At 39.9% G+C, this 25,575-nt stretch overlaps 1 protein-coding gene across 1 annotated transcript in view; it reads right to left on the minus strand.

The window, feature by feature from the left end:
* Window positions 1-313: 313 nt before the first annotated feature.
* LOC139127886 (uncharacterized) overlaps window positions 314-25,575 on the minus strand; it is a 139,442-nt gene continuing 114,180 nt past the window's right edge. Inside the window, exons 111-145 of the mRNA XM_070693742.1 lie at window positions 25,252-25,494; window positions 24,245-24,487; window positions 23,721-23,963; window positions 22,812-23,054; window positions 21,899-22,141; window positions 21,029-21,271; window positions 20,432-20,674; window positions 19,734-19,976; window positions 19,158-19,400; window positions 18,370-18,612; window positions 17,625-17,867; window positions 17,266-17,508; window positions 16,479-16,718; window positions 15,665-15,907; window positions 14,841-15,083; window positions 14,364-14,603; window positions 13,677-13,919; window positions 12,400-12,642; window positions 11,383-11,622; window positions 10,687-10,929; window positions 9,969-10,088; window positions 9,179-9,289; window positions 8,797-8,910; window positions 8,389-8,511; window positions 7,863-7,988; window positions 7,086-7,196; window positions 6,562-6,672; window positions 5,978-6,091; window positions 5,133-5,273; window positions 4,328-4,441; window positions 3,853-3,978; window positions 3,231-3,388; window positions 2,203-2,370; window positions 1,374-1,541; window positions 314-829 (exon numbers count right to left, since the gene is read on the minus strand). Coding sequence (XP_070549843.1) covers window positions 314-829; window positions 1,374-1,541; window positions 2,203-2,370; window positions 3,231-3,388; window positions 3,853-3,978; window positions 4,328-4,441; window positions 5,133-5,273; window positions 5,978-6,091; window positions 6,562-6,672; window positions 7,086-7,196; window positions 7,863-7,988; window positions 8,389-8,511; window positions 8,797-8,910; window positions 9,179-9,289; window positions 9,969-10,088; window positions 10,687-10,929; window positions 11,383-11,622; window positions 12,400-12,642; window positions 13,677-13,919; window positions 14,364-14,603; window positions 14,841-15,083; window positions 15,665-15,907; window positions 16,479-16,718; window positions 17,266-17,508; window positions 17,625-17,867; window positions 18,370-18,612; window positions 19,158-19,400; window positions 19,734-19,976; window positions 20,432-20,674; window positions 21,029-21,271; window positions 21,899-22,141; window positions 22,812-23,054; window positions 23,721-23,963; window positions 24,245-24,487; window positions 25,252-25,494 — 7,172 coding nt within the window. The remainder of the gene's footprint in view (window positions 830-1,373; window positions 1,542-2,202; window positions 2,371-3,230; window positions 3,389-3,852; window positions 3,979-4,327; window positions 4,442-5,132; window positions 5,274-5,977; window positions 6,092-6,561; window positions 6,673-7,085; window positions 7,197-7,862; window positions 7,989-8,388; window positions 8,512-8,796; window positions 8,911-9,178; window positions 9,290-9,968; window positions 10,089-10,686; window positions 10,930-11,382; window positions 11,623-12,399; window positions 12,643-13,676; window positions 13,920-14,363; window positions 14,604-14,840; window positions 15,084-15,664; window positions 15,908-16,478; window positions 16,719-17,265; window positions 17,509-17,624; window positions 17,868-18,369; window positions 18,613-19,157; window positions 19,401-19,733; window positions 19,977-20,431; window positions 20,675-21,028; window positions 21,272-21,898; window positions 22,142-22,811; window positions 23,055-23,720; window positions 23,964-24,244; window positions 24,488-25,251; window positions 25,495-25,575) is intronic.

Raw genomic sequence — 25,575 nt, forward strand, 5'->3', positions numbered from 1 at the left:
CTTGACGGCCAAAATAAGTTTTGTAGAATATAATTCTCACCGTTAAAAAAGTTTCTGTTGCACACATTTATATCGGTCTTTTGTTTCAGTGAACTTAACAATACGCGTATCGGACTCTGTTAATGTTTGGCATACTAAATGATCTACTTGACGTCATCCAATCAAAACGAAGCTACTATTCATGTATTCTGTAAGTCAATACGTTCGTGAATAGGATACATCGAGATATTATGATTGCTCGCCAAAATGAAGAAGTAATGCAACGGGCAAAATAAAGTTTATATAAGACATTCGGTTATATTCTTAAAGCAAATCAACGTTTACCTTGACGCTCGCCTATCGCTGTTATAATGTCAGTGGAGAGGCCAACAGATAGCTCATTTGCGTCGAGTGCAGAACTCATCGTGAAGTAGCCCGTGGTGGTTCCTCCAGAGTAGAGATTGTCGTTCTGACTCTGGTCAAGCGTACATGGGCATCCGGAAAGATCTTGGTTCCATGTACTCGGATTATCCTGCGCCTCGTACCACGACAGACATTCCTGTTTGTAATTTACCGTAGAGGCAGTGTTATTCTCAAGCCTGACTATCCAGCGGCCTTGCAGTCCCGTGTTGCCCACTTGGAGGTCTGGTCGGTAGCGGGCTGAAAGACTCGACAACTGGTCTTGTAAGTTTTCGACCCAGCCAGGATCGCCACTGCCTCCGTTGTAGCCGTAGATGACATTGTTCTCTCTCCTTGTTTCATAGTTCCACAACATCTCATCTTCCCTGTAGTTCAGTATTGCAAAGCTGTGAACGCCGTCGGTTGCGATGACTGCCTGGAACGTGTTGGGCTGCAAAGGATGAAAATCAGATACAGTGAGATCTAATGACATTTAATCAATATTTTCACGCAGTGTTGACTGTAAACAAAAGTAAACAAGTCAAAATGTGCAAAATGCAAATGTTAAAATATACAAAACGTCACAATGAGAAAACAAATAATTTCATAGTAAATTTTGATGGGAAGTTGTCCTATCTGTGTTTTCTTTGAAATGAAGTTTTTATATATGTCGGTTGGAAATCACGTTGACTTGTATGAAAATCGTCGAACACCGTTTCCAATGGAATGTAAGTGGAATGGCCTGGATGTAAATTTGATATATGACTTGTTTGCTTTGTGAGAACGTATAAGCCAAGTAGAGTGTGTCCGAGCTGTTAATGAAGTCGATTGTAAATATTGGCGACGCAAAGTTGGGTCTTCGTCTTTACAAGCAAACTGTATTCGCTTGGCTGAAATCCATCCCATCTCGCAGCGGATATTCGTGGCCTCTTGGGGAAAAACAAACATAGCTTGATTACGTGGATTTAGGAAAAGTAAAAATAGTACAAGCTTACCGAGTCCTGGGTGAATGTTACATTAAAATCTGCCACCTGAGACCACGTGACCTTAAGGGCCCATGTAGCGTTGAACGTTGAGCCTGGTTGCCCGGATGTGGACGAACTTCTTATCCTTGAATTTATCTCTGCGAAAGTCTCCTTATCAGTAGCCTGGTCATCGTACACCTGAAATTTTGTCAAAATAGTTTTTTTACAAGAGTGCGCCAGAATGAGTGTGCCGCTATTGTACATTCAGAAATAAGTTTAGACACCAACATGACGAATGGCTGTCACAAATGATGTTGCAAGCTAACTCTAGACGGCATGTATTTTAATCTTGATCGCCTCAGCTACAAATTATAAAACTAATTATCAGGAAGAGCAAAACACGTGATACGTACTAAGTAGGTGGGTTGCAATATCAGTTTTGTCAAAGTTTTAGAATCAACATCTTCGCTTTTTAATACTTTTGCTTTAGTGCAATCAGATTTTTCATGTTACCTTGTCTTTCGCAAGGACACACATCGGTAATGCAGCAGCTTCCGACTTAACATTGAACTTATGTGAGAAGGCAAAGATAGTAAAAGCATGGTAGCCATTCATTCGGTCTCCTCTCAATCATTTTTTTTCGTAGAATGTACTAACCCTTTTAGGGGACATAAGCCATTCAACTAACCAAGGTTACCCATTCTGAACCAAGGAACATTCCTGGATGATAACATTGATTTCAGCTTAGAAAGGTCTTGCCACAAATATCATAATACCTTTACAACACATCATTAAAATGTCAGGAATTTACAGACTATTGACAGAAATTCATCATCACTTGGAAAAAGTAGTGAAATACCTGATAAAACACTTCGCCGACACTGGAATCGGTCATATCAACGTCTTCCCAGAATGCCGCTACCATGGCAACCCCAACATTTGACTGGAATCCATTTGCATTTGGATGAGGATAGGGGTACTTGTCATCATTCTCCTTGATGAATATTATCTGACCATTATCAGTGAACTGTCATTAGAAAGGAAAGGAAGACATAGATCACATTATTTAGTTGTTCTTTGATTCATTCAATTCATAAACGTACAGAATGTGCACACACTGATTTGGCTCTAATATGTCTGTGTTTGCTAACTATCAACGTGCATTGGTTGATGGAAAGACGAAAATACACTTAGATTGGTGTATATACACATCCAGAGAGAAGAACAGAATGTAACATGCAGAGATAAAAAGTCAGCCAGGCATTTCGGGAACTTCCTAAAAATAGTAAACATGTTCACGTGACGGAAATTTACCAGTAGTTTTTTGTCAAAACGAGGCTAAACAGCGTACGCGAATCTGGGCTCACTTTTGGTGACCACAGACGTTAAAAACACCAAACACGCTTAAGATTTGCATTTCTGCAAAGTTCAGAGAAAGAATAAACAAAACTGTTGGTATAAAGAAGCGATGGATTTCATTTTGTGGTAGAATTCAACAGAAAACCTGGTTTTAGTTGGACGGTAAGATTTCGCACAAGCCGTAACATTAGTTACATCGTTCGCTTAGCTGCAACCTAGGTTGAGATCATGGAAGATGTCATCGTCTCATTTTGACCAAAAATATATTATCAATAGCCAAAAACCTCATTTACTTTTAATGGGTAAGTTCCCGAACTGGCAGGTAAAGAGACCTATAAAGCGATGCACAGGCCTCTCATTGTCCATCCATCCATCCATCCATCCATCAATACACACATACGTGCAGACAAGACAATGAGACCTTATATATGGGACCAAATTACCACGTGATTAACTTTCTTTGTAATCATATAGCATTTTATCCTGTGATCGTTGCAATTGCTAGTATTTATGAAACGCAACACTTACATAGAGACTGTAATAGAAGTAACTGCCGAAGGGGAAGCCAGTCGGAGGTCGTATGGTCTCCGAAACGATGTCAGTGTAAAGTCTCGAACTCCCGACATCATGTGTATCTCGCAGACGAGAGTCGCCGACGTTGTCGCCGAATGGCAAGAGAATGATTTCTGTAACATAAAAAAATTCGTATGTTCTTATCTAGTCCACAGCGGGAGTATAAATGGACATGACGTCGTGTTAAACAGACCTTTGATTGGACAATTGTGGAAAAGCTATTTCTATGTCTTTCCATGTGTCAAAATGCGACAAAGGCGCAATAGCCATGGCAAGAAAGCGGCCCGATATGTCATAGCCAGTGGCTTGCTTGCGTCGTCCACGCTTTTTAACATTTTTTAACATTACTGCATTAAATTTCATATCGGACAGTTATGGGCTCATTTTCTGCCGAATGCCGTAGGGGCTACTAACCAATTGTACAACATTATAATTGTAATGTAAAATAGACTCCTTTCTGCGATTTGAATATCACACTGTTAGTTGAGTAGAAATGTATATAAGCATATAAATATCGATTCCATTTCACAACTTAGTTTAAACCTTAACATGGGAAAAATAATTGTTGACCAATTACCTCTACAGGTAAAGCCGTCACCTCTGTACCCGGTATTACAGGTACACGTGTAACCTCCTACATTGTTACTGCAACTGGCATTATCGTCACAATCATTATCGTCATCGGATGCGCATTCATCGATGTCTGTGAAGTGAAAAGTGAAAAGATAAACAATCGAGCACACATTACCTGCTTTGCCTCTGAAGGAAATCAATAAAGCATGCAGTTTTTAGCTATTATACTTTCCTAAAAAATAAGCATCCGGGAAGGAACCACGTCATCTTTGTTAAATACGAACCACTTTTGTCTATACAGGCACAGCCAGTTTAATGCCAGTGAATAAAAGTGACCAGCGGGCATTAAACTTAATAAATTATAACCAAGGTTAAACATGGAGGTCATCATGAATCACCACGGCAACAATTCTTTTTGCAAAAATCAACCACCACCACCATGATGATCATCGCTTCATCCTGGTTCCAGCTCCCCTTACCCGAGTCACAATTGATGCCTTGCCATCCATCTTCGCAAAGACATCTATATTCGTCCACATCGTTGACACAAGTAGCATTGTTCTGGCACGGCTCACTGGCACATTCGTCTATATCTGTGGAAAGGGTTCATCACGTTAAAAGCAATTTCATTCAAAATTCTTTAATTTGTCCCCTTAGATCTGAGCAGTGTATATGCTATGGGATCCTCCTTTAGCATGAGCTTCAGCTCTATTGTTACACATTAGGTCATATTGTCAGCGCTCATAGTTAGAGGAATTACGAGTTGAGGTACCAGTATGGATCGTAATGCTTGAAGTTACTGAAGCTGACACACCAAGATGTAGATCGTAGCACAACCATAAAATTTATTACAAGATGGCGACCGTATCGATCACCGTCTCAGCTCTGATCTGAAGTCCTCTAGTCTAAGTTCTCTACAAAGTTAAATACATCTCAAGAAAAAAAGTTATCATGATGTAATTTTCCCGCCAGTCTTTGATATTTTCTTAAGATTAAATAAGATTACACCATGGAATACCCCGATCCTGATTGTTCTCATTGAAATCTTAACCAGTAATTAATTAAACTATCACACTATCTCTTATCTGCTTCTCGTACGATCTGAGACAATGACCTTCACACGCCTTGGCCACGTGAGGGACGCTTCGAGATAAATCTCTATAGGGAAGGGCGTTACAATTATCGTTATATCGCCCTCTGTAGACTGTAACATGTGTCCATTATCATTCGCTATTGAATATCAATAAATGCCACTGTAAATGTAAATTTCAGGCTGGCCCATACCTTCACATGATAAAGAATCTCCTGCCAATACATAGCCGTCTAAACAGGAGCAGATATAACCACGATCTTCGCTGTCTCTGTCAGTATTGGTACAGTTATGATGACAATCGTTCAGGGCGATGTCTGCACATTCGTCGACGTCTGGCGATAAAAATTAAAATAGTAAATGGACTAAATTGGACGATTCGACTCAATATAGATTAGTGACTCAAGGTGACGGAGTTATCTACTAAAGCAGAAATATTCAACTACATTTAATACACATAACCAGCTTACGGGTAACGGCAAATATTCATATACTGTCATATGTCTTAAAATATAGGCTCTAACTGTGTTATGAGTGTGTGTAAGTTAGAAGTGTCCTCTCGTGTTTGAATCCTGATATCAATATAATTTACGAAAGTTGTCAACATATATACCCCTTCAACAACTATAGCAAGCAATGACCTTGCTAATGACTTTGCGTATAACACATCAAGAATGCAAAACGTTGGGTGATCATGTAATATGAAAGTAACTTGTGATGTACGAGAAACATGACTTATAGCTTAAATGACCACTAGGCACTCAGACTTGGAAGTGCTACTGGACGGAATTGGAAGTGCAATGGGGCGCCCTACTCACAAATATCCTAGCACTATTGAGCAGTTTGCATAGCAAACAACGGTGAGACAGGGCATTCATTGATCAGCAAAATATAGACATTGAACGATGATATCTGAGTTTTGACGCCGGTATATATCAAGGCAAGATCTTAGCAACTCATCCTATCTTTACTTTGACTGGTTTTCTTGAAGAAAGCCACCGATTCAGATTCATTTTTTGGATAAAAGAGCAACACATACCATCAGCACAGTTTTGTCCAGTCCATCCGCGATCACATTGGCATGAATACGAAGCTATTAGATCCGTACAGGTACCGCCATTTTTACATGGTTGCGAGGCGCATTCGTCAGTGTCTATAGAAAGCATTTAAGAAAAACCAAAAACCGGTAAATACCATTTTAATAACATGGGCAAATAGGCGAAGTATTTAACAAGCAGGTTACATTAAGGCAGAAACGCGCCTCGGGGCATATTTCAGGCTCTCACATTTAACAATACATTTCTGATATACCACTCGTGGGGGCTCACTTTAAAACTCTGGATAAAATGTTTCAATCTTAGTTTTTCGGAAATCGAAAATTTTATTTTTTTTCCAGATAGAGTTAAAACGGGGATGACGGCCATTTAGAATTTGAAATATCGAGAGATCTTAGGTAATTTGTCTCTCTGGTACCAAATTTTGCACGATGAAACTAATTTTTATCCTCCATTTCGTAAGAAAACGGTTAAAAGTTCAATTGAGGAACATTTGAGCTACAGTTCAAATCTTACACTTCCGAGGCGCATACTACCTTAGATGTTAGGTATACAGACATGTTTTCACCTTGGTCACACAATGTTCCTTCGTATCCGTCTTCACATGAGCATTCAAATCTATTCAATAGATCCGTGCAGTTTCCATACACGCATTGGTCTGGATTGCACTCATCCGTCTCTGCAAGAAACAGATAAAAACAATCGGTTACGAATATTAAGAATAACTATCACCAAGTGTTAGACTCTTTTCATCAGGAACTGCAGTAGCCGGGACTTCCTGTCCTGAATTGACGAATCTAATAAGAGTATTAGTGCGCATTGATAAGAATTGAACACAGCACGCTGTGTTCTTCATGGTGGCATATTTTATGAGCTTTTTCGAAACACACTGATTGACGGGACTCAACTTCTGAAGCAGAACCAACGACTGACTCGTCAATTAAATATTAGTTGTTAATTTCAACAAAGACAACGCGGGAAATTTTGATTAATAGACCCAATTTCATGATGATGGTGATAAATGTAAAGTTTGAGCTATGTGTTGTCCTGTGGCTTCATCAGAAATGCTGTTTTTGATAATAACTGCCTTACCTGATTCACAGTTCGTTCCCTCGTATCCGTCATAACAGTCACAGGTATATCCATCTATGGTGTCCACACAGTGTCCATTGACACATGGACTGGACTCGCAAGCGTCAGTTTCTAGGGTAAACATAAAGAAGCCGTGATGAATATCATAATGTGTCGGTCAATTTATCTTTCTTTCACGACCAGGACTGTGTTATGATTGCCGGTACTTTATCCGTAGTCTATGCTGAGCTGTGTTATGTCATGCTGTGGTGTATTGTGTTTGTGTATAAAATGGTCTTGTAATGTAACTTGTAACCGATGATTCATGATATGGTACACTTCATGTCATTGATCATGAGGCTTCACTTTGGTGTGTTAAAGTATTGCCTTGACATTGTAACCTATCGTGGAAGTTAGTCAATGGTACATAAATAAAACAAATTTAGGTATCGTTGGATGTTGTGGCACATGCTGTACGCCAAACAGATGACATTGAACGTATGCATGAACAATAGGTCATTGCAAATGACATAGTCCCCGTTTATTTAATGAATTCCGAAACCATTGACGGAAATGATGGGCGTATTGGATTGCAACACAAAACAAATCAATGTGCATATGTATGACACAGGGAGTAATCCGTGTACCAAGTATAAAATAAACCGTCCCAGGCATCTCTGAGAAGTTTGCGTGAACGGACGCAGGCACACGGCACGCATGGATGTCCCCCGGATTTGTCCGTGGGGACTAACAGAGCAAACATGTAAGGAGGTGGTCTTGTTGTCGTTTATCACTCACCTACGCAAGTTTTGTCGTCTGCTTGGAGTTCATACCCGTTTGGACAGGTGCACGTGAAGGAGCCATATGAATTCACACAAGTGTGGGAACAGCCATTAGTTGTGGAGTTGTAACACTCATCCACGTCTATTCGATAAATCCAATCAAATAATGATGAAGAGTTAACGAGCGCCCAGCAAATCAACGTTCCACGTTCCACGTTCTTTTTGTCATAAATTAACCATGTCGGCGTGACTCATTATTGATTTTTCATATGAAACACATGTCAAAATGACTAAACAGGTAACACGGAATGTAAAAGTATTCAATGGTAAGACATGCTACCACAGTCGTAGTTGTTGTAGAATAGGTGTTCAAAGTATTTGTTACAGATTTCCAATATGTTTCTACGAATTGGTATCGCTTGTAATGTTGATGTTAAACCTGCCAGAAGCTGAAGCAAATACATCAGTTAAAGTAACAATGCATTTTCAGAGAAGAGGCGTTTTTGCTCAGTAAATGCGCTCCTATCATAATGTTAACCAACCTGCAACGCAGTAATTGTTGACGTTCGGGTTTACTTTGTAACCATCGTTACATTCACACTGCTGTTCTCCGTCAATGACGACACATGTGCCACGGTAACAGTTGAGAATGCATTGTCCTGTACCTGTACAACACAGAATGTGTGAAAGATTGTTTGTGAGTAATATTAAAACACCTACGATAGAGGAAGCTCACTGTGTCGATGATATTGTTCCCACTGATTTGATGCTGCAAAATATTGCACTCAATGGTCTGTTTTTTGTACTGTGATTGTCTGCTATAGTACATCTTTACGCTTCCGCATCTTCTTCGCTTCAAAATAATCTCTCTCTCTCTCTCTCTCTCTCTCTCTCTCTCTCTCTCTCTCTCTCTCTCTCTCTCTCTCTCTCTCTCTTACTCTCCACATTACCTCTATTGCATGTATTTCCCCTATATCCGGGTAGGCAATTACACGTGAAGCTATCCACCCCATCAACACATGTTCCGCCATTTCTGCATGGAGAATTTCTGCAGTCGTTTATGTCTGTGGATACATGAGATCAAGTGTCAGCAGAATTATAGATAATTTCCACAAGGGTCTGTGATATCATACTCGATTTATGCGCTGCTACAGTTAAGACATTATAGCTCAGACGTTTTCTATTGAAACTGAGAGATACATGTATCTCAAATAGCATTGCATGAATTAACTTTTTACCTAAATAATTGATATTTAATACATCTGTCAATGCACGTGTCTGGGAAAGTGATCAAAGAAATCAGAAAACATGAATAAAAAAAACAATTATTACTTATGGAGCAATTCTTTCCACTGTAGCCAGCATCGCAGGCACACGAGTAGTCGTTGACTTCGTCGGTGCAAGTTCCGTGCACACAAGGATCCGGATCGCATTCATTAATTTCTGAAGCAAAGTACAAACATGCCATCAGCGTCGAGGCAATTTTGAAAACTAGATTCATATTTTCCTATCTCAAGCAACTTAGTCCCTCCATGAGTTCCATTACTATACTGCTACAATGTTCCATATGTGTAAAAGTTAAAGGTATACTGTCACCTGTTCCAATTTTGAAACAGTTATCATGGAAAGAGAAAATCTAACCAATCACAGATTTTAAGCGGGTGGCCGCTTTTTAAAAAAAGTGCCCTCACATGGGCATTTTTAATACCAAGGAACGCCCTTTTGACCATATATGGGCATATTTAGATTACAGGTGACTGTGTACCTTAAGGCAATGTCAGTAATAAAATGCAGTGAAGTTACACAGCAGAAAAGATAAAATAACAGTCAAGCTTGAATAAATTAAAAAAGTAAACACTGAAGATTACTGTTCGTACTGTGCTTGGTTACTATTCAACATTACCTTAGGGAGTTCGTTTATATGTGTTGGTCATTAAAGGCACCTAAGACGGGTATTTATTTCAATGCAGTTCATGATGTGACCTAGTCAACTTACGATATGTCAAATACAGAAACAAAAAAATTAAAATAATCATTTTTCACAATCTCAAAAAAAAATCACGAAAACAGTACATCTTTATCCGTTTTACGACTTTGACAATATAAGGAATATGTTTGATACCTGTGCAGTTACGACCATCACCATCCAGTGTATAGCCGTCCCTACATGCGCAGGAATAGACACCACTGTTGTAAAGACAGATTTGTTCACATGCGCCATTCTGCGTACAGTCTCCAACATCTAGAAAGAATAATAACAGTACATGTTAAGAGAAACGCAAACTTTGTTATATTATTAAAACTGTTGCTTCAATCACAACAAGCAGAGCTTTAAGGGAAGGGATTTATTGAGATTGGTATTCTGCAAATCGACGGAAGCACCATTGGATTATGAGTCTGTCATACCGAAGACAAAAAATGGTCTACCCTCCTTAATGTCCAGAGAGGACATTTTTACTTTTCAGCCATTCATTTTTTTTAAATCAGAGAGACTACAGATTATAATTTTCCTGTGCATAGATTCTCCATTTCAATCGACTTCTCAACTATTCAATAGTACGTCTCAACATTTTTCAGACTGGTCAATAAAATTTTGACGCCAAACTTCATCTTAAAAATCCCATTAACATTTATTTTTGAACGACCGCTACATATACATTTTATTGAAAGATAAAAGGTATGGCATGTTCTATCTGTAAAGTGTATCTTGGGGCAAATGAACTACAGTTTTCCTGTACATTTTTTCCTGCCCTGTAAATCAGTTTTCATCTATTAAAACAACTTTATCGGACTTGGTGAGAATGCGGTTGAAAAGTATCAAATTCAGAAATTGTCCTTACCATTCACATATACAGTAAAGGTGCAAGTCCCTGTGTTACCAGCCACATCTGACGCTGAACACGTAACTTCCGTCTCTCCCACGCTGAAGACCGTACCGGAAGCCGGAACGCACGTCACAGATGGAGTTGTTCCGGAGTTGTCTGTAGCTGATTCCCCTGAGAACGTCAATCTGGCGTTTGTCTCCCCTGCTGTCAATTGATGGCTTAAGTCAGCTGGACATGTCACCACCGGCTCCGTTGTATCTGTGTACCATGAATTCATTAAAAATTAACTCATTGTTGAGGAGCACGCATCGTAATGATGCTCATCGTTAACACATGGCTCACAATTTTAATGAATTTCTTGTTTTCGGCCAATTCTTACGATATTAACAAAGCAAATGCTTAGCCTTCGTGATCGATTCACAATTAGAAAGGCAATATACAGCGCCCTCTAGTACGGTTACCGGAAGGTTATGGTTTTCTACGTCTCCCAAACTATCTCAAACAGGTCAACAGACAAATGTATGTCCTGTCACACCCATTCTACGTAGAGCGAATAAAAACGGTTCTTCGTTTTACTAGTCAAAGAAGCAGAATAACAATAACAAGGTTCTGTCCCGTTTTCTTAGAGCAGTGTAAAAACCACGTGACGCATTTGAGAGAAGATGAGGCAAACAACCAGACGGACAGGAAATCTGTGGAGAGGTTGATTACCTTGAACAGTGACTGAGAATGTACAACTTCCTGTGTTGCCCGACGCGTCAGTAGCAGAACAGGTAACATTAGCATCACCACTTGCAAATGTGCTTCCCGAGGATGGAGTACACGATACTGACGGATTGGTTCCTGAATTGTCAGTTGCAGAGCCGCTGAACGTGACCACTGCAGTTGTACCACCGTCGTCATACTCTACCGTCTGGTCAGCGGGACATGTGACAACGGGATCCGTGGTATCTGTAGGAAATTTCATTGACATGTATGACTATTCTTGCATTTCAATCACAGCGGTTTCTCAACAGCATAACAAACATAAATATCGGCCAAAGTGCTATTCTCACTCGAACAGAGCGTTATACAATGCGTCTTTCTGCATTTACTTGAATGATAAGGAATGATCGAAGGTTTTTGAACATGAACTTCACATGATAAATTTGTCATTACTACTTAGTGGTAATATCGTAATTCATATACAATATGTCAATATCTTGTGAAGGTTGTTAAGTTAGTTAAATAGTTAAGGTAGTTCCTCAAAAGTGAAAGACTTCAACTTTTGCTAAAACTTTCCTAAATGAAACATTCAACAATTTCCTACCAATAGAGAATAAAATTCCGGAGTCACGGTACAAAGCTTTGTACTAAAGAAACAAAGTACCTAACTGTTACCGATATTCTAGATTCAATATGGCTGCCACCATTGTGTTAACTCTCCGGGGAAAATAATTTTGCCATTTAAAACAAAACTAAAACGGTGATAATTTCTTACTTCAGAGCTTTAGAATTTGCCCAACAAGTGGTAGATCACAAAAGCATTGGGGAAATCTGAGATTCCAAATATGTTCCTCCAAGTCACAGCCTACCTTAATACGAAACTCTTAGGGTTAATGGTCTCGTTTTACTGCTCTGCCTGGTCACTATAGCTGAGGTGTTAAAATTTGTGTGCATACTTATTCATGGATAAAATCCAGAAGGAACTTTAGTGTAAGAGCAGGTGCGAATTATAATTTGACTTACCTTGTACAACAACTGTGAAAGTGCAACTTCCTTTGTTACCAGAGGCGTCTGTGGCGGAACAGGTCACGTCATTGCTACCACTGCTGAAGGCTGTACCGGAAGTAATATCACATGTCACTGATGGCGCTGTTCCTGAATTGTCTGTAGCAGATTCTCCACTGTAAACTACTACGGCAGTTGTACCGCCATCGTCATATTCAACGGTCTGGTCAGCTGGACACGTGACTACTGGATCCGTTGTATCTAGAAAATGAATGATTTTATCATTCAATCTGTATCGATCAGACTAATTTGATAGGGTAAGTGATTTGCGATATTTGAGGGAAAATATATTTTGACAAATTTACTTCATCACTGAGATAATGCAGTACATTATCGATCTGATTGGGGCTTACAACTTACGGTACCAACTTGGTGAACGCCCGTCTCCTTCAACCTGTTCACCCCCAATTTCCTGTAAACAGGTCCACACTCACCATTGATAACAATGGGTTTGGGCTAAACCATGGTGGTGAAAGGGGTAAACACTTGCTACAGAAGAGTGAAACTATGTTTCTTTTCATAGAAGAACCCTTCGTAATGGTCGAACTGACTGGTTCAAAATGACCGGAACTATGACCAAGGACACTATTAAACCGAATAGTGTTGGTCAACACTCTGTCACAACGAAGGTTAAAGCCGCAATTTTCAATCCCAGGTTCTCGCATTAGTGTTCTCCTCCCAGTCAAACACTTGGCCAGTACGATTTTTGATTTCTATTACATTAATTACACAAAGTGATCTCAACCTTTTGGCACCTTTTGCAAATCCTGCAACATATTTTGTACAAGCTTTTGATTGACGGTCGGTTCAAATTGCCAACGGTCATTGATTCCCACCACCAACGCTCGAATTTCCTAAAAAAAATCGTCTTTCAGTCGCGTTATAATTTGAATATAACAACAGAGGTTGATCGACAGCAGCTTCGCGCTGACCGCTTGGCAGTCTGTCAACGTTTTTGCGACCGGAAAAAAACTAAAAAGTGGCATTTTCTGGAGCGTGTACCCGCGTGTTGCCTGTTTGGTATCCACTCACACAATGAACTCCGCCATAGCTTCGCGCCTTTTAAAGGGAGGCTCCGCATTTAAGCAGTAAACATTAATACGAAATTTTGCCCCAGGTCATAGCAGTCTTCTTGTATCATCATTTCAAAGAAAAGACAATTAAATAGATCAGTGACAGTTGACATAAAGAAATAGGCAACACTTTTATATATTTTAGTTCGTTTTATTACTCACCTTCTACTGTGACAGTAAAGGTACATGATCCTTCGTTGCTCGCTGCGTCCGTTGCACTACATGTAACTGTCGTTTCTCCGTCAGCGAAGACTGTTCCGGAAGCAGGACTGCAAGTTACCGTTGGTGTCGTTCCTGAATTATCGGTGGCTGACTCGCCACTGAATGTTACCACTGCAGTTGTGCCACCGTCGTCATATTCGACGGTCATATCGGATGGACATGTTACAACTGGATCGGTGGTGTCTGTGTGAAGACCAAGGGCAGTTAAAGCAGCAAAATTTCATAGTGAACTGAAGCACTTTAACACTTAATACCGTTATTAAGTCATGTTATTGTGAACTTATGCTTTGAGTACTACATGTAAGAAATGACCAAAAGTTGTTACGATAAAATAACAAGTACTTCGTGAAACAATGTTGCAGATCACAAAATGATGTTACTGCTTGTGCGATTTCATATGAATTTCATATGTTACTACAGCTCTTATAAGCTCCAGCTATGTGCTTGAATGTGGTACATACATACATTCATATATACACCTCATACATGTTATACATCTCTGTCTGTCTGTCTGTCTGTCTGTCTGTCTATGTCTGTCTGTCTGTCTGTCTGTCTGTCTCTCTCTCTCTCTCTCTCTCTCTCTCTCTCTGTCTCACACACACACACACTCTCTATATAGTACTTTACCTTGTACAGTGACACTGAAGGTACAGGTTCCCTGATTACCCGATTGGTCGGTGGCAGAACACGTGACGTCAGTGGTCCCGCTGCTGAAGGCAGTTCCCGAGGCAGGACTACACGTTACGGCAGACGTCGACCCTGAATTGTCGGTAGCAGATCCACTGAACGTCACCACTGCTGTCGTACCTCCATCGTCGTACTCTACGGTCTGGTCAGCGGGGCATGTGACAACTGGGTCAGTTGTATCTGAAAGAAAAGGTTGCACACATTTAAACAGTATCACGCTAAGAATTCATCTATAACCTCTTACCTCAAATTCATTTGCATTAAGCAAACATATTAGGATAGTTTACAGAAAATCATAAATATAACAACGTTTCTGTCGATGAATTAAAAATATCACAGCGACAACTTAATACGTTCGCCCTTGATGGCATTTATTAGAAAGAGGTAAATTTTGATACTCAGCTCTACTAAACTTACCCCGAACATTGACAACGAAACTGCAAGTGCCTGTGTTCCCTGAGCCGTCAGTTGCAGAACATGTAACAATGGTCCTATCACCAGCGAATGTGGAATTCGACGGCGGGTCGCATGTGACAGACAGTGTGTGTCCAGAATTGTCTACTGCAGATTCGCCATCAAAGACAACAACAGCCGTTGTGTTACCATAGTCGTACTCAGCCGTGACGTTTGCTGGGCATGTAACCAATGGATCGGCCGTATCTTTTTTTAAAAAAAGACGCAAATGCAAGCGTTAGTTTCGCGGCAAAGTTGTCGACACAGCGTTTTATTCTGAATACCAGAAACAAAAATTGATCGAGCGTGTAAAAGAATCACTAGTTCAGGCTTCGTCAAACAGGTAACATTATCCCCTGCCTTTCTGACAGTTATGCCAACCAAAACTAGACTAGTAATTTCCCTACTGTCAAACCCGTGACTCTTAGTTATATATGTCTACAAGATTTTTGACACTTTTATCATCCCAAAAGAGACAACAATGCTTCGATTACCGAAGGTCGGTTGTACTTTCTACAATCAATAGTTGACAAACATTTAAAAACAAAATGGTAGGTATACATAGGAAGACAGAGTTACACATCTTTCACCAGTATTCTAGGGACTCCTTGATAGGGTTATGAAAAGAGCGTACAGCTAGGGGTCCAAAGCAAATCATTTTGGTTTGTAAGCAAATATTTCTGTCAAGTTGTCATCACTCCTGCTGTCAAGGCCCAATTGGGTAAGGACATTTCTCGTAATGAATACGTAGGTAAAAGATGTTCAACTTGCATCACTTTAATCCATACCTTGCACTGTCACGACAAAGTTGCAGGTTCCCTCGTTACCGGCAGCATCCGTAGCCGAACATGTTACCACGTTTGGCCCACTTTCAAATGTAGTGTTTGTTGGCGGGTCACACGATACGGACATTTCTTCGCCAGAGTTGTCGGTGGCCGACTCGCCGCCGAACACCACGAAGGCTGTCGTATTTCCGTAATCGTACTCAACGACACGACTCGCAGGGCAGTTGACCACTGGGTCAGTGGTATCTATGATGTGAGTGAAACAAGAAGGGGGATGTTAACACGACCGGAATAAGCTCACTCGTTCCGAAATCACTGTCTCAATTTCTCCGGTAATTTGCCTATAGGGCAAAGGTCTCGCTTCTTTCATGATAACATTTTGCTGTAGCTGCGTGCGTACTTACACTCAATGTGCACTGAGCACTCTCAACTTGTAGTAACTTTTCATATAAAAAATGAATAAAATTGGCTACCGCATAAATCTCCAGCAGGATTTTTGTTACATAATGGCGTTGACAAATTTATCTGTGATGAAAGTGAAATGTTATCCTCTATCTGCAGGGTAGTTTATTGCAAGTACCAAATAACAGTTGATTCGACAATAAAATCTATTTTTAATCAGCCTCGTTCCAGAGATCCAGGCAACAGATTAACTTCTAATGGTTTGGGTGTAAGCCTATAATCGTGTTGAACTCTAGCATTGAGATTGACTTGACGAGAAAATGTCTCTTTTCACCTATATTGCAACAGCCTAAGTTGGAATTGGAACCATAGCCATGGCATTTTGACTTGTAATTACTGATATGAGTTGTATTACCTTGCACGGTGATCTTGAATGTACAACTTCCTGAGTTTCCTGAGGCGTCAGTAGCGAAACAAGTTACATTGGTATCGCCACTGCTCAATGTTGAACCAGGGGACGTGGTACAAGCCACGGCAGGGCTCGAGCCGGAATTGTCCGTTGCAGAAACGGCATAGTTAACCACGGCCGTCGTGCCACCGTAGTCGTATTCCACCGTCATGTCGGACGGACACGCGACAACGGGGTCGGTTGTATCTAAATACCGAACGAGACACCAATTTGATTAAACAGCGAGTGACCTTGAAATTCCACGAATGTGATAATATGTATCGCATACAGTAACGTTAAGCATCCCGATGTCAAACGTATATGTGTGTGTTGTATGTATATATATATATATATATTATATATATATATATATATATATATATATATATATATATAATTATATTACACATTTAAATTTATCTGCAGGTGACATATTTGAAATTTTAAACGCTTCTAATACGATGTGCATGCTGCATTCGATATGAAGCTCTTTTTCCAGGGTTGCATCAACTTTTCAAAGTCGATATTTGTCACGTAATTATACAAGTCAAATTTTTACTCTCTGTATAAATACTGGTTCAATGTGCTTCAGTAAGGAATCGGACACCAAAATATCAACGAATGAAAGAAAAACGTAACACGTTCACGGAATAATACCATGTTACTTTCATTGAGGAAGTGGTGTCATGACGACCATGCATATTAGGATACTTTAGTTTTGTAAATTGACAGTAGGCAGACGTCATTATTTTACCTTCAACTGTAACGGTGAAATCACAAGTTCCAGTATTTCCTGCCTGGTCGGTAGCAGAGCAGGTAACAATCGTCGGTCCGAGAGCAAAGGTTGAATTTGAAGGTGTGTCACATGTTACAGGTGGTTGGTATCCCGAGTTGTCAGTGGCCGACTCGCCATCGTATGCAACGACGGCTGTCGTGTTGCCAAAGTCAATCTCAACAGTGATGTCTGACGGGCAGGTTACAACTGGATCGACGATGTCTGCAAAAAGAAAAGAGAAATGGTTAGTTAGATAATAATTATGCTGGGAGCTATTTTTCAAAGAGTATCTAAATGTTTTCACGATGTAATTAATTTGGGGGCCTTCGAAAACTCACCTTGGACAGTCACAACGAAAGTACAACTTCCTACATTTCCCGACATGTCTGTAGCGGAACATGTCACGGTCGTGTCTTCACTGGCAAACGTAGAATTCGACGCTGGGCTACACGTCGCGGAGAGTTCGTGTCCAGAATTGTCAGTGACTGACGCTCCGTCGAACACAACGACGGCTGTTGTAAAACCATCGTCATTCTCAACAGTGACGTTTGAAGGGCAAGTAACGACTGGTTTCGTGGTGTCTGTTGGAAAAAAAACAAATAGTAATGACCAATATAAAATTGATCACGGTATTCAGATGATTTAAACAATAACATGATCAAGAATGTTAAATACTGATGCATAACGTCATTAACTCACGCTTGTGTTGTTTCTTTTTATCAATTTTAAAGTTTTTATATATATATTAAACTTGATTTGCTTGCCGATGCTATGTTAAGCCTTCTGAAACTTGCTACTTAAGTAAAACGTGATGCATTTCTTAACTATGAATGACGTAATGGGAGTATAATTCACTGTGAATTTGCAACTCCTAGGAATATCCATATCTGTATTATCGCACTCAGTGTTAATTAACATAGCTTAGACATTTTTAAAATGTGTCTTGCAAAATCTATGCTCGGTCATACACAATAGCTCAGCAATGTTTCAGGCCTTTATTCATACGATTTTATTCACCACTACAGATTTTTCACGAACAAGTTAAATGTCCTGTACTACCATTATAAAGTTCCTCAAACATACCTTGTACAGTCACTGTGAAATTGCATTGTCCTGTGTTTCCCGCCATGTCAGTAGCAGAACAAGTGACCAGAGTGTCGTCGAAAACAAAAGTCGAACTTGATGGTATGTCACAGGTCACCGCCAATTCCTGTCCGGAGTTATCGACAGCTGATTGGCCGCTGTATACAACAACGGCTGTCGTATTTCCGTAGTCGATCTCAACGGTGATATCAGCTGGACATGTTAATACTGGACTTGTGGTGTCTGAAATCAAGTGTAAAGATTGATTGGTAATATTTAGGGTAACCAGCGCCTCCTCTTATTATGTTAAATTATGTTCCGCAAAGTAAAATTGAGGAGTAAAATCAAGCAAATACCTAAAATGTTATGATATTAGAAATTCAAAATGGCGTCTGTACAGTGCGTTAACTACAAGAGAGAAAGCTTCATTTTTATATTAACAAAAGCAAGACGGTCAAAATTGGGTCGACTTGCAGCGATTTCGAAGCTGTTATCCTATTGGTTGGCTGAATCTTACCAATATAATTAAAACAATACAAATAAACTCCCTAAGTTGCTGTGAATAGTGACAATCGACCAATCAGATATAACCTTGCAAACACGCTGCGAGTCAGCCGTCAAAATTACCCCACCGGCTTCTGTGTCCACACTAGTGACATACTAGAAAGATATCAACTTGAAGTCTTAGAGACTGAAAATCCCCCAACTCCAGACTTCCGAACACAAGCGGATATTACAGTAATGACAGTTCACGTGATTGCATTGAAATCAGACCATCGTATACACACCTTGCACTTTTACTACGAAGTTACACGTGCCAACGTTTCCCGCCTGGTCGGTAGCAGAGCATGTGACGACATTGTCTCCACTGACGAATGTAGAGTTCGACGAAGGGTCACAGGTCACAGAAACATGCTGTCCAGAATTGTCTGTGGCAGACTCTCCGTCAAATACAACAACAGCTGTGGTGTTTCCATAGTCATACTCCACAGTTATGTTTTCAGGGCACGTGACAATCGGACTTGACATATCTGTAAGACATTAACAAGTCGACATGATTCTCTTTAAGATAGTATAAGCTTATGCCTCGAAACTATATGGCTTAAATTTTGCTCGAAATTTCCTTGAGGAAATTTTTGACCTTTATTTTTTTCAAATTCAAGTATAAAAATCGCGGGTCACCTTGCAAATTTTAGTTGGTGACAAGATCACCTAACATTTATCGACCCTGGAAATTCAAAATGGCTGTCACCCCTGTGCTTACTCTTAATATTTTGTGTAACTACCCAGTGCATATGTGAAATCTAATACTGTTGAACCTTAAATGTTATTTCAGCAAAAAATAAAAACATTTTAATGTTTACCTTCCACAGTCACTGTGAACCTACATGACCCTACGTTTCCCGCCAAATCGGTTGCAGAACAGGTCACGACGCTGTCGCCATAGGTGAATGTGGAATTGGATGGCGGGTCACAGGTTACACTGAGTTGATGTCCGGCATTATCTGTTGCAGCCTCGCCATCAAATTCAACAACAGCAGTGGTGTTGCCGTATTCATTCTCTACTGTGATGTTTGGTGGACAGGTAACGACCGGGTTGATGGTGTCTATAAAAGATTGAGCAGCGCTAGTTGTGAGTACTAGTTGCCTTAATGCATGGGTCAGGTGTCAGATTGTCTTGCCAGGAAATTTACTTACTAGATTAAAATTTCAACGGAAAACAAAAGGCTATGACACCTTCATAATCCTCTTACAGACCAGAACAAACTCGATCCCTGGGATCGAGTCCCCTACCTTTAAACCGTGGTATAATTAATATTTCAACTAACATTAGACACAAGTTGGACGGTCGACGTCTAAAATAATACAGTCGTGTTCCCAAACTAGACGAATCCACATTACTTCAATACTGAAGTTATGCACATCGGAACCAAACTTTTGCTTTGAGAAATGCGACATTGTCAAGGAAAACGTTCAGTATAGTGCTAACGGAGTCCGATCATACTCTTACAGGGCTTCACGTTGACTTTCGATACAAATTACGATAAAATGTGGTACAAACCTTCTACGATCACTACGAAAGTGCAAGTCCCAACATTTCCCGCCATATCAGTGGCGGAACATGTCACGACTGTCTCGCCGCCGACAAAAGTTGTATTCGATGGCGGATCGCATTCAACGGACAGGTTGCGTCCAGAGTTATCTTGCGCAAATTCGCCGTGGAATGAAACAACAGCAGTCGTATTGCCATAATCATTATCCAGAGTGACGTTAGAAGGACACTTGACAACAGGACTTATTGTGTCTGTAAAATCAAACCGAACAAATAATGTAAACAAATGATATGGTAATACATAATTTGATATTATCGAAAATATTTACATAGCATGTTACTCTATACTACGGTGCATCTGAATAAAGCGTTAAATTATAGAAAAGCAACAAGTTACCGTTACACAAGTAACTCAGTACTTTACGACCTAAAGACAAATTACTTCTAACATTTACCATGAAATCATACAATTACTGAAGTAGTATAACGTTACATGAAAACACTCGAGCGAAATTAATGCAACTACAATAAAGAGAGTTACTCCATTGATCTAAAAGCACTGTCATTTGCCAAGTATCTTCATATGTTCATTGCTTGCGTATTTACCTTTTATGGAGACAAAGAAAGTACACTGTCCAACGTTTCCCGCCATGTCTGTGGAAGAGCACGTGACCATAGTATCCCCGTAGGGGAAGGACGAGTTCGATGGCGGGTCACAGGTCACCGCTAGTTCGTGTCCAGAATTGTCAACGGCTGATTCGCCGCCAAACACAACTGCAGTAGATGTGTTTGAATGGTCGTATTCAATAGAGACATTCGCTGGACACGTTACTATTGGGCTCCTTGTATCTAGAACAGGGAAAGAAAAGAAATATTGAGTAAAATAGAATTATTTATGTGCTTACTCTAGAAATAACATATTTTGCATGTGTCCTTAAGGGAGATAATATTGGCCGAATTCAAAGTTATATTTTTGATCTGGCATTACTTCTTGGTCCGAAACACAGCGGGGAATAACACTTCCCTAATTGAAAATGAAATATTATATGCAGGGGTAAGATAGAAGCAGAGATGGGGAATGTAAACCACTCGGTGGCCCAGTAAAATCCACGGTGGACGGGGAAAATCCCGTAGATGACAACAAACATGGGGACCCATGGTATTTGGAATAAATGTTGCATACATTTACCTGAACGTACATGATATCGCGATAACACGTTTCGGTGTTAATGGATGTCGGTTTTGGTATCAAGTTTAAAAAAATAATAAATGTACATATTCGATATACTATCCTGATTTTTTTGTTATCCCGCGATCCCATTTCCCTTACAGCATAATGTGCTGTTTACAATTTTCAATCAATCTACATCAGTTTCCTCGCGATAGCGGGATCTTTCCTGCCATTCTAAGACAATTTCATAGATATATTTAGCCTCCACACTTACAGTGAAGTAACTTTGATAGCAAAAAGCATACCTTTTACAGTTACTATAAAGGTACAGTTTCCAACATTTCCCGCCATATCCGTTGCAGAACAAGTCACAGTCGTGTTCCCGCTCATAAACGTAGAATTCGATGGCGGGTCACAGGTCACTGAAAGTTCGTGCCCAGCATTATCTGTGGCAGTCTCTCCACCGAATACCACAACGGCTGTTGTGTTGCCATAGTCATTCTCTACGAATACATTCGAAGGACACATCACCATAGGACTGGTAGTATCTGAAATTGAAACAAAATAGAGTTGTGAAATAATGCCATAATAACGTCGTCGACTATTTCTTTGAGGAAAAGTTACACCCTGCTATACCTAAATCAAGATAAAACGGGTGAATTCGGTACTAGAGAAATCATTCTCAAAAAGTTATCCATATTTGAAGTTCGATATGGCCAGCATCCTGTTGAATAACACTTCTCGATTTTCATAAAAATAAAACGTTAGAAACTAAATTTACTTCTTGTTGTCAGAAATAATTACACATAAGCGATGATCAAGCGAAGTATGCTGACCAGCGAAATATTTATATTTCTGAACTGTCACTCAAGCTGATTCTCTCATCAGGCATTATGCAATGATACGAGTCATTTTGAACCATAAATATCTATTCTTCAGGTGAATTCCACAGTAATAAATATTTGTCTTCATTTTTCAAACGAATGTTGATTGATCAACTACGTACGAGCTGTCCGTGATTTATTTTCATGTCGGCAAAGCCTGTGTGAACATTGTGTTCTTAGATCATAATTCCGCTCGTGCTGTGATTACAGTTTTAAATATTGATAGTCCTATACTTGGTATTTTTTAACGGTTAAACGTTTTATTCAGCATACAAAACATGTCATTAACCATGCTATCAAATGTATCAACATTTTCATAAACCTGTCAATTTACCTTGGACAGTCACTATGAATTCACAGACGCCTACGTTTCCAGCCCTATCTGTAGCAGAGCACGTGACCACATTGTCGCCTTTGCCAAAAGTAGAATTTGATGGTGGGTCACAGGTCACGCCGAGTTGATGTCCAGCGTTATCGATGGCCGACTCGCCGCTGAACACAACAACTGCTGTGGTGTTGCCATAGTCATACTCAACAGTAACGTTTGATGGACACGTGACAACAGGGCTGATATTGTCTGAAAAAAGACGATTGGTTTGTGAGTATTCTATCGTTAATCATATGATAAAATTTGTGAAAAGTTGGTATACGAAGTTCAGTCATCACCTGACATCGGAGGTGCTGCGGAGCTCTAATACTTGTGTAATTGAAGGCGAACACAGCGATAAAATAATGTTTAATTGCATTCTTTACAAAACAGAGAGACAGCTTAAGTTACAAATTTAGTTCATTGATAACATCCCTCCCAATTGAATGTCTTGTCTCATGATTTCCATCAGTTTATTTTCTAAGTACTCTTTTCTTTACTCTAAAGATTGCACTGATTGTATTGTAACGACACATCATATCGTGATACGAAGAAGCGGGCCTAGCTGGCTCTTCAGAATTTGCTGATTCTGCCAGCTTATATTTACTGACCGTACTTTTAGCGCCACCTGGAGGCGTTGTCACTCCGAAAAATCTCGCAGAATCGCGATTATGCGAGAAGTTTCGGAGTGACAACGCCTCCAGGTGGTGCTAAAAGTAATCGCCTTGTTGAGAAACTATGTGTTGTTTTTAGGCTGTGACGAGCCGATATACGCCACAGAACAGAGACAAATCCAACAAATTTTAAGATTCCATTGCGTATGATACGTAAGGTCAACCAACGCTGCATACACATATGGCAGATTCCCTCACTCACCTTCTACAGTCACCGTAAAACTGCAAGTTCCCACATTCCCGGATGCATCTGTCGCAGAACAAGTGACCACATTGTCTCCAATCACAAACGTTGAATTCGAGGGCGGGTCACAGGTCACAGTGACGTCCTGTCCGGAATTGTCCGTGGCTGACTCGCCGTCAAAAGCAACAACGGCAGTGACATTGCCATATTCATTCTGAACAGTAATATTCGATGGACAACTCACTAGAGGGCCCATGGTATCTGAAATACAAACAGTGTATATATTTTAGTCAACGAATGTGATACCACGATAACAAGTTTCTGTTTAAACGGATGTCAATATTCGGCATCATGCCGGATAATCATTTGCATAGATTTGCTACAAAGTCTTTGTTATCCCACTACCCCATTTCTTTGACAGCACAATGTCCTTCATGTAAAATTTTCATTTCCATCAATTTCTTCGATAACGGAGGGGTCATTTCAACTTTTCTTACACAATTTCGCACTGATAACAATTATGTTTGACTGCCAAGGCATACCTTGCACAGTTACTGTAAAGGTACAGTTTCCAACATTTCCTGCCATATCCGTTGCAGAACAAGTCACAGTCGTGTTCCCGCTCATAAACGTCGAATTCGATGGTGGGTCACAGGTCACTGAAAGTTCGTGCCCAGCATTATCTGTAGCTGACTCGCCACCAAACACCACAACGGCTGTTGTGTTTCCATAGTCATACTCAGTGAATACGTTCGAAGGACACATCACCATAGGACTGGTAGTATCTGAAAGATAAAGGGGATTTTAGTTAATATAGTCACAAATGATGCCTGTTGACTATACACATTTCGATTTTCATAAAAATAAAACGTTGAAAACTCCATATACTCGTCGTTGTTAAAAATGATTCCATACAAGCAGCGATCCAGCGAAGTATTGGGGAAAATAAGTTGTCAGAATATCTGTCATGCAAGAAAATTCTACAGTAATGAAACTTTTTATCACTTTTCGAATGAATGATAAGGCAACTGTACCGTATTACCTGTGCGAAACTTATTTTTCATGTAGGTACATATTTTGTAAACACTGTGTACTTGTATCAAATTCTGCTTGTGCTATGATTACAGTATTTAATATTTAGAGTGCGGCAACCAATAAGGCTCATAAAATAACATGTAGTATATTAATAACAATTTTGACATTTTGTAAGGTTTTGTTGATAGACCTGTAATGTACCGCTTGATGTATAGTTTATTTTAATGCTTTTTTCTCGTTTACACTTTGTAAACATTGTAATGATTATTCTAATCTCACTTTGTCATCTTAATTTTCGTTTAAAATTATTTTGCAACTTTGGGCTTTTGTCCTGATTTTATTTAGTATTTTGCTTCCACAAGTTATATATCGTGCTCTGAGAGAGTCCTCGGTTGCCGTATCTTAGTCCCATACTTCGTAGTTTTCAAGACTAAAACTTTTTATTAAACAGACAAAACATGATACAAACCATGCTATTAAATGTATCAATATTTTCATAAACCTGTCAATTTACCTTGGACAGTTACTATGAATTCACAGACACCGACGTTTCCATCCCTATCTGTAGCAGAGCATGTGACCACAGTGTCGCCTTTGCCGAACGTAGAATTCGATGGTGGGTCACAGGTCACGTTGAGTTGATGTCCAGAGTTATCGATGGCCGACTCGCCGCTGAACACAACAACTGCTGTGGTGTTGCCATAGTCATACTCCACAGTAAGATTTGATGGACATGTAACAACAGGCCTGATATTGTCTGAAAAAAGATGATTGGTTTATGAGTTTTCCCTTATAAATCATAGCAACAAAAGCGGCTTTCAAACACTAACTAAAATAC

The sequence above is a fragment of the Ptychodera flava genome, unplaced genomic scaffold (genome assembly GCF_041260155.1).
Source record: "Ptychodera flava strain L36383 unplaced genomic scaffold, AS_Pfla_20210202 Scaffold_39__1_contigs__length_1403739_pilon, whole genome shotgun sequence".
In the NCBI taxonomy this organism is placed as follows: Eukaryota; Metazoa; Hemichordata; class Enteropneusta; family Ptychoderidae; genus Ptychodera; species Ptychodera flava.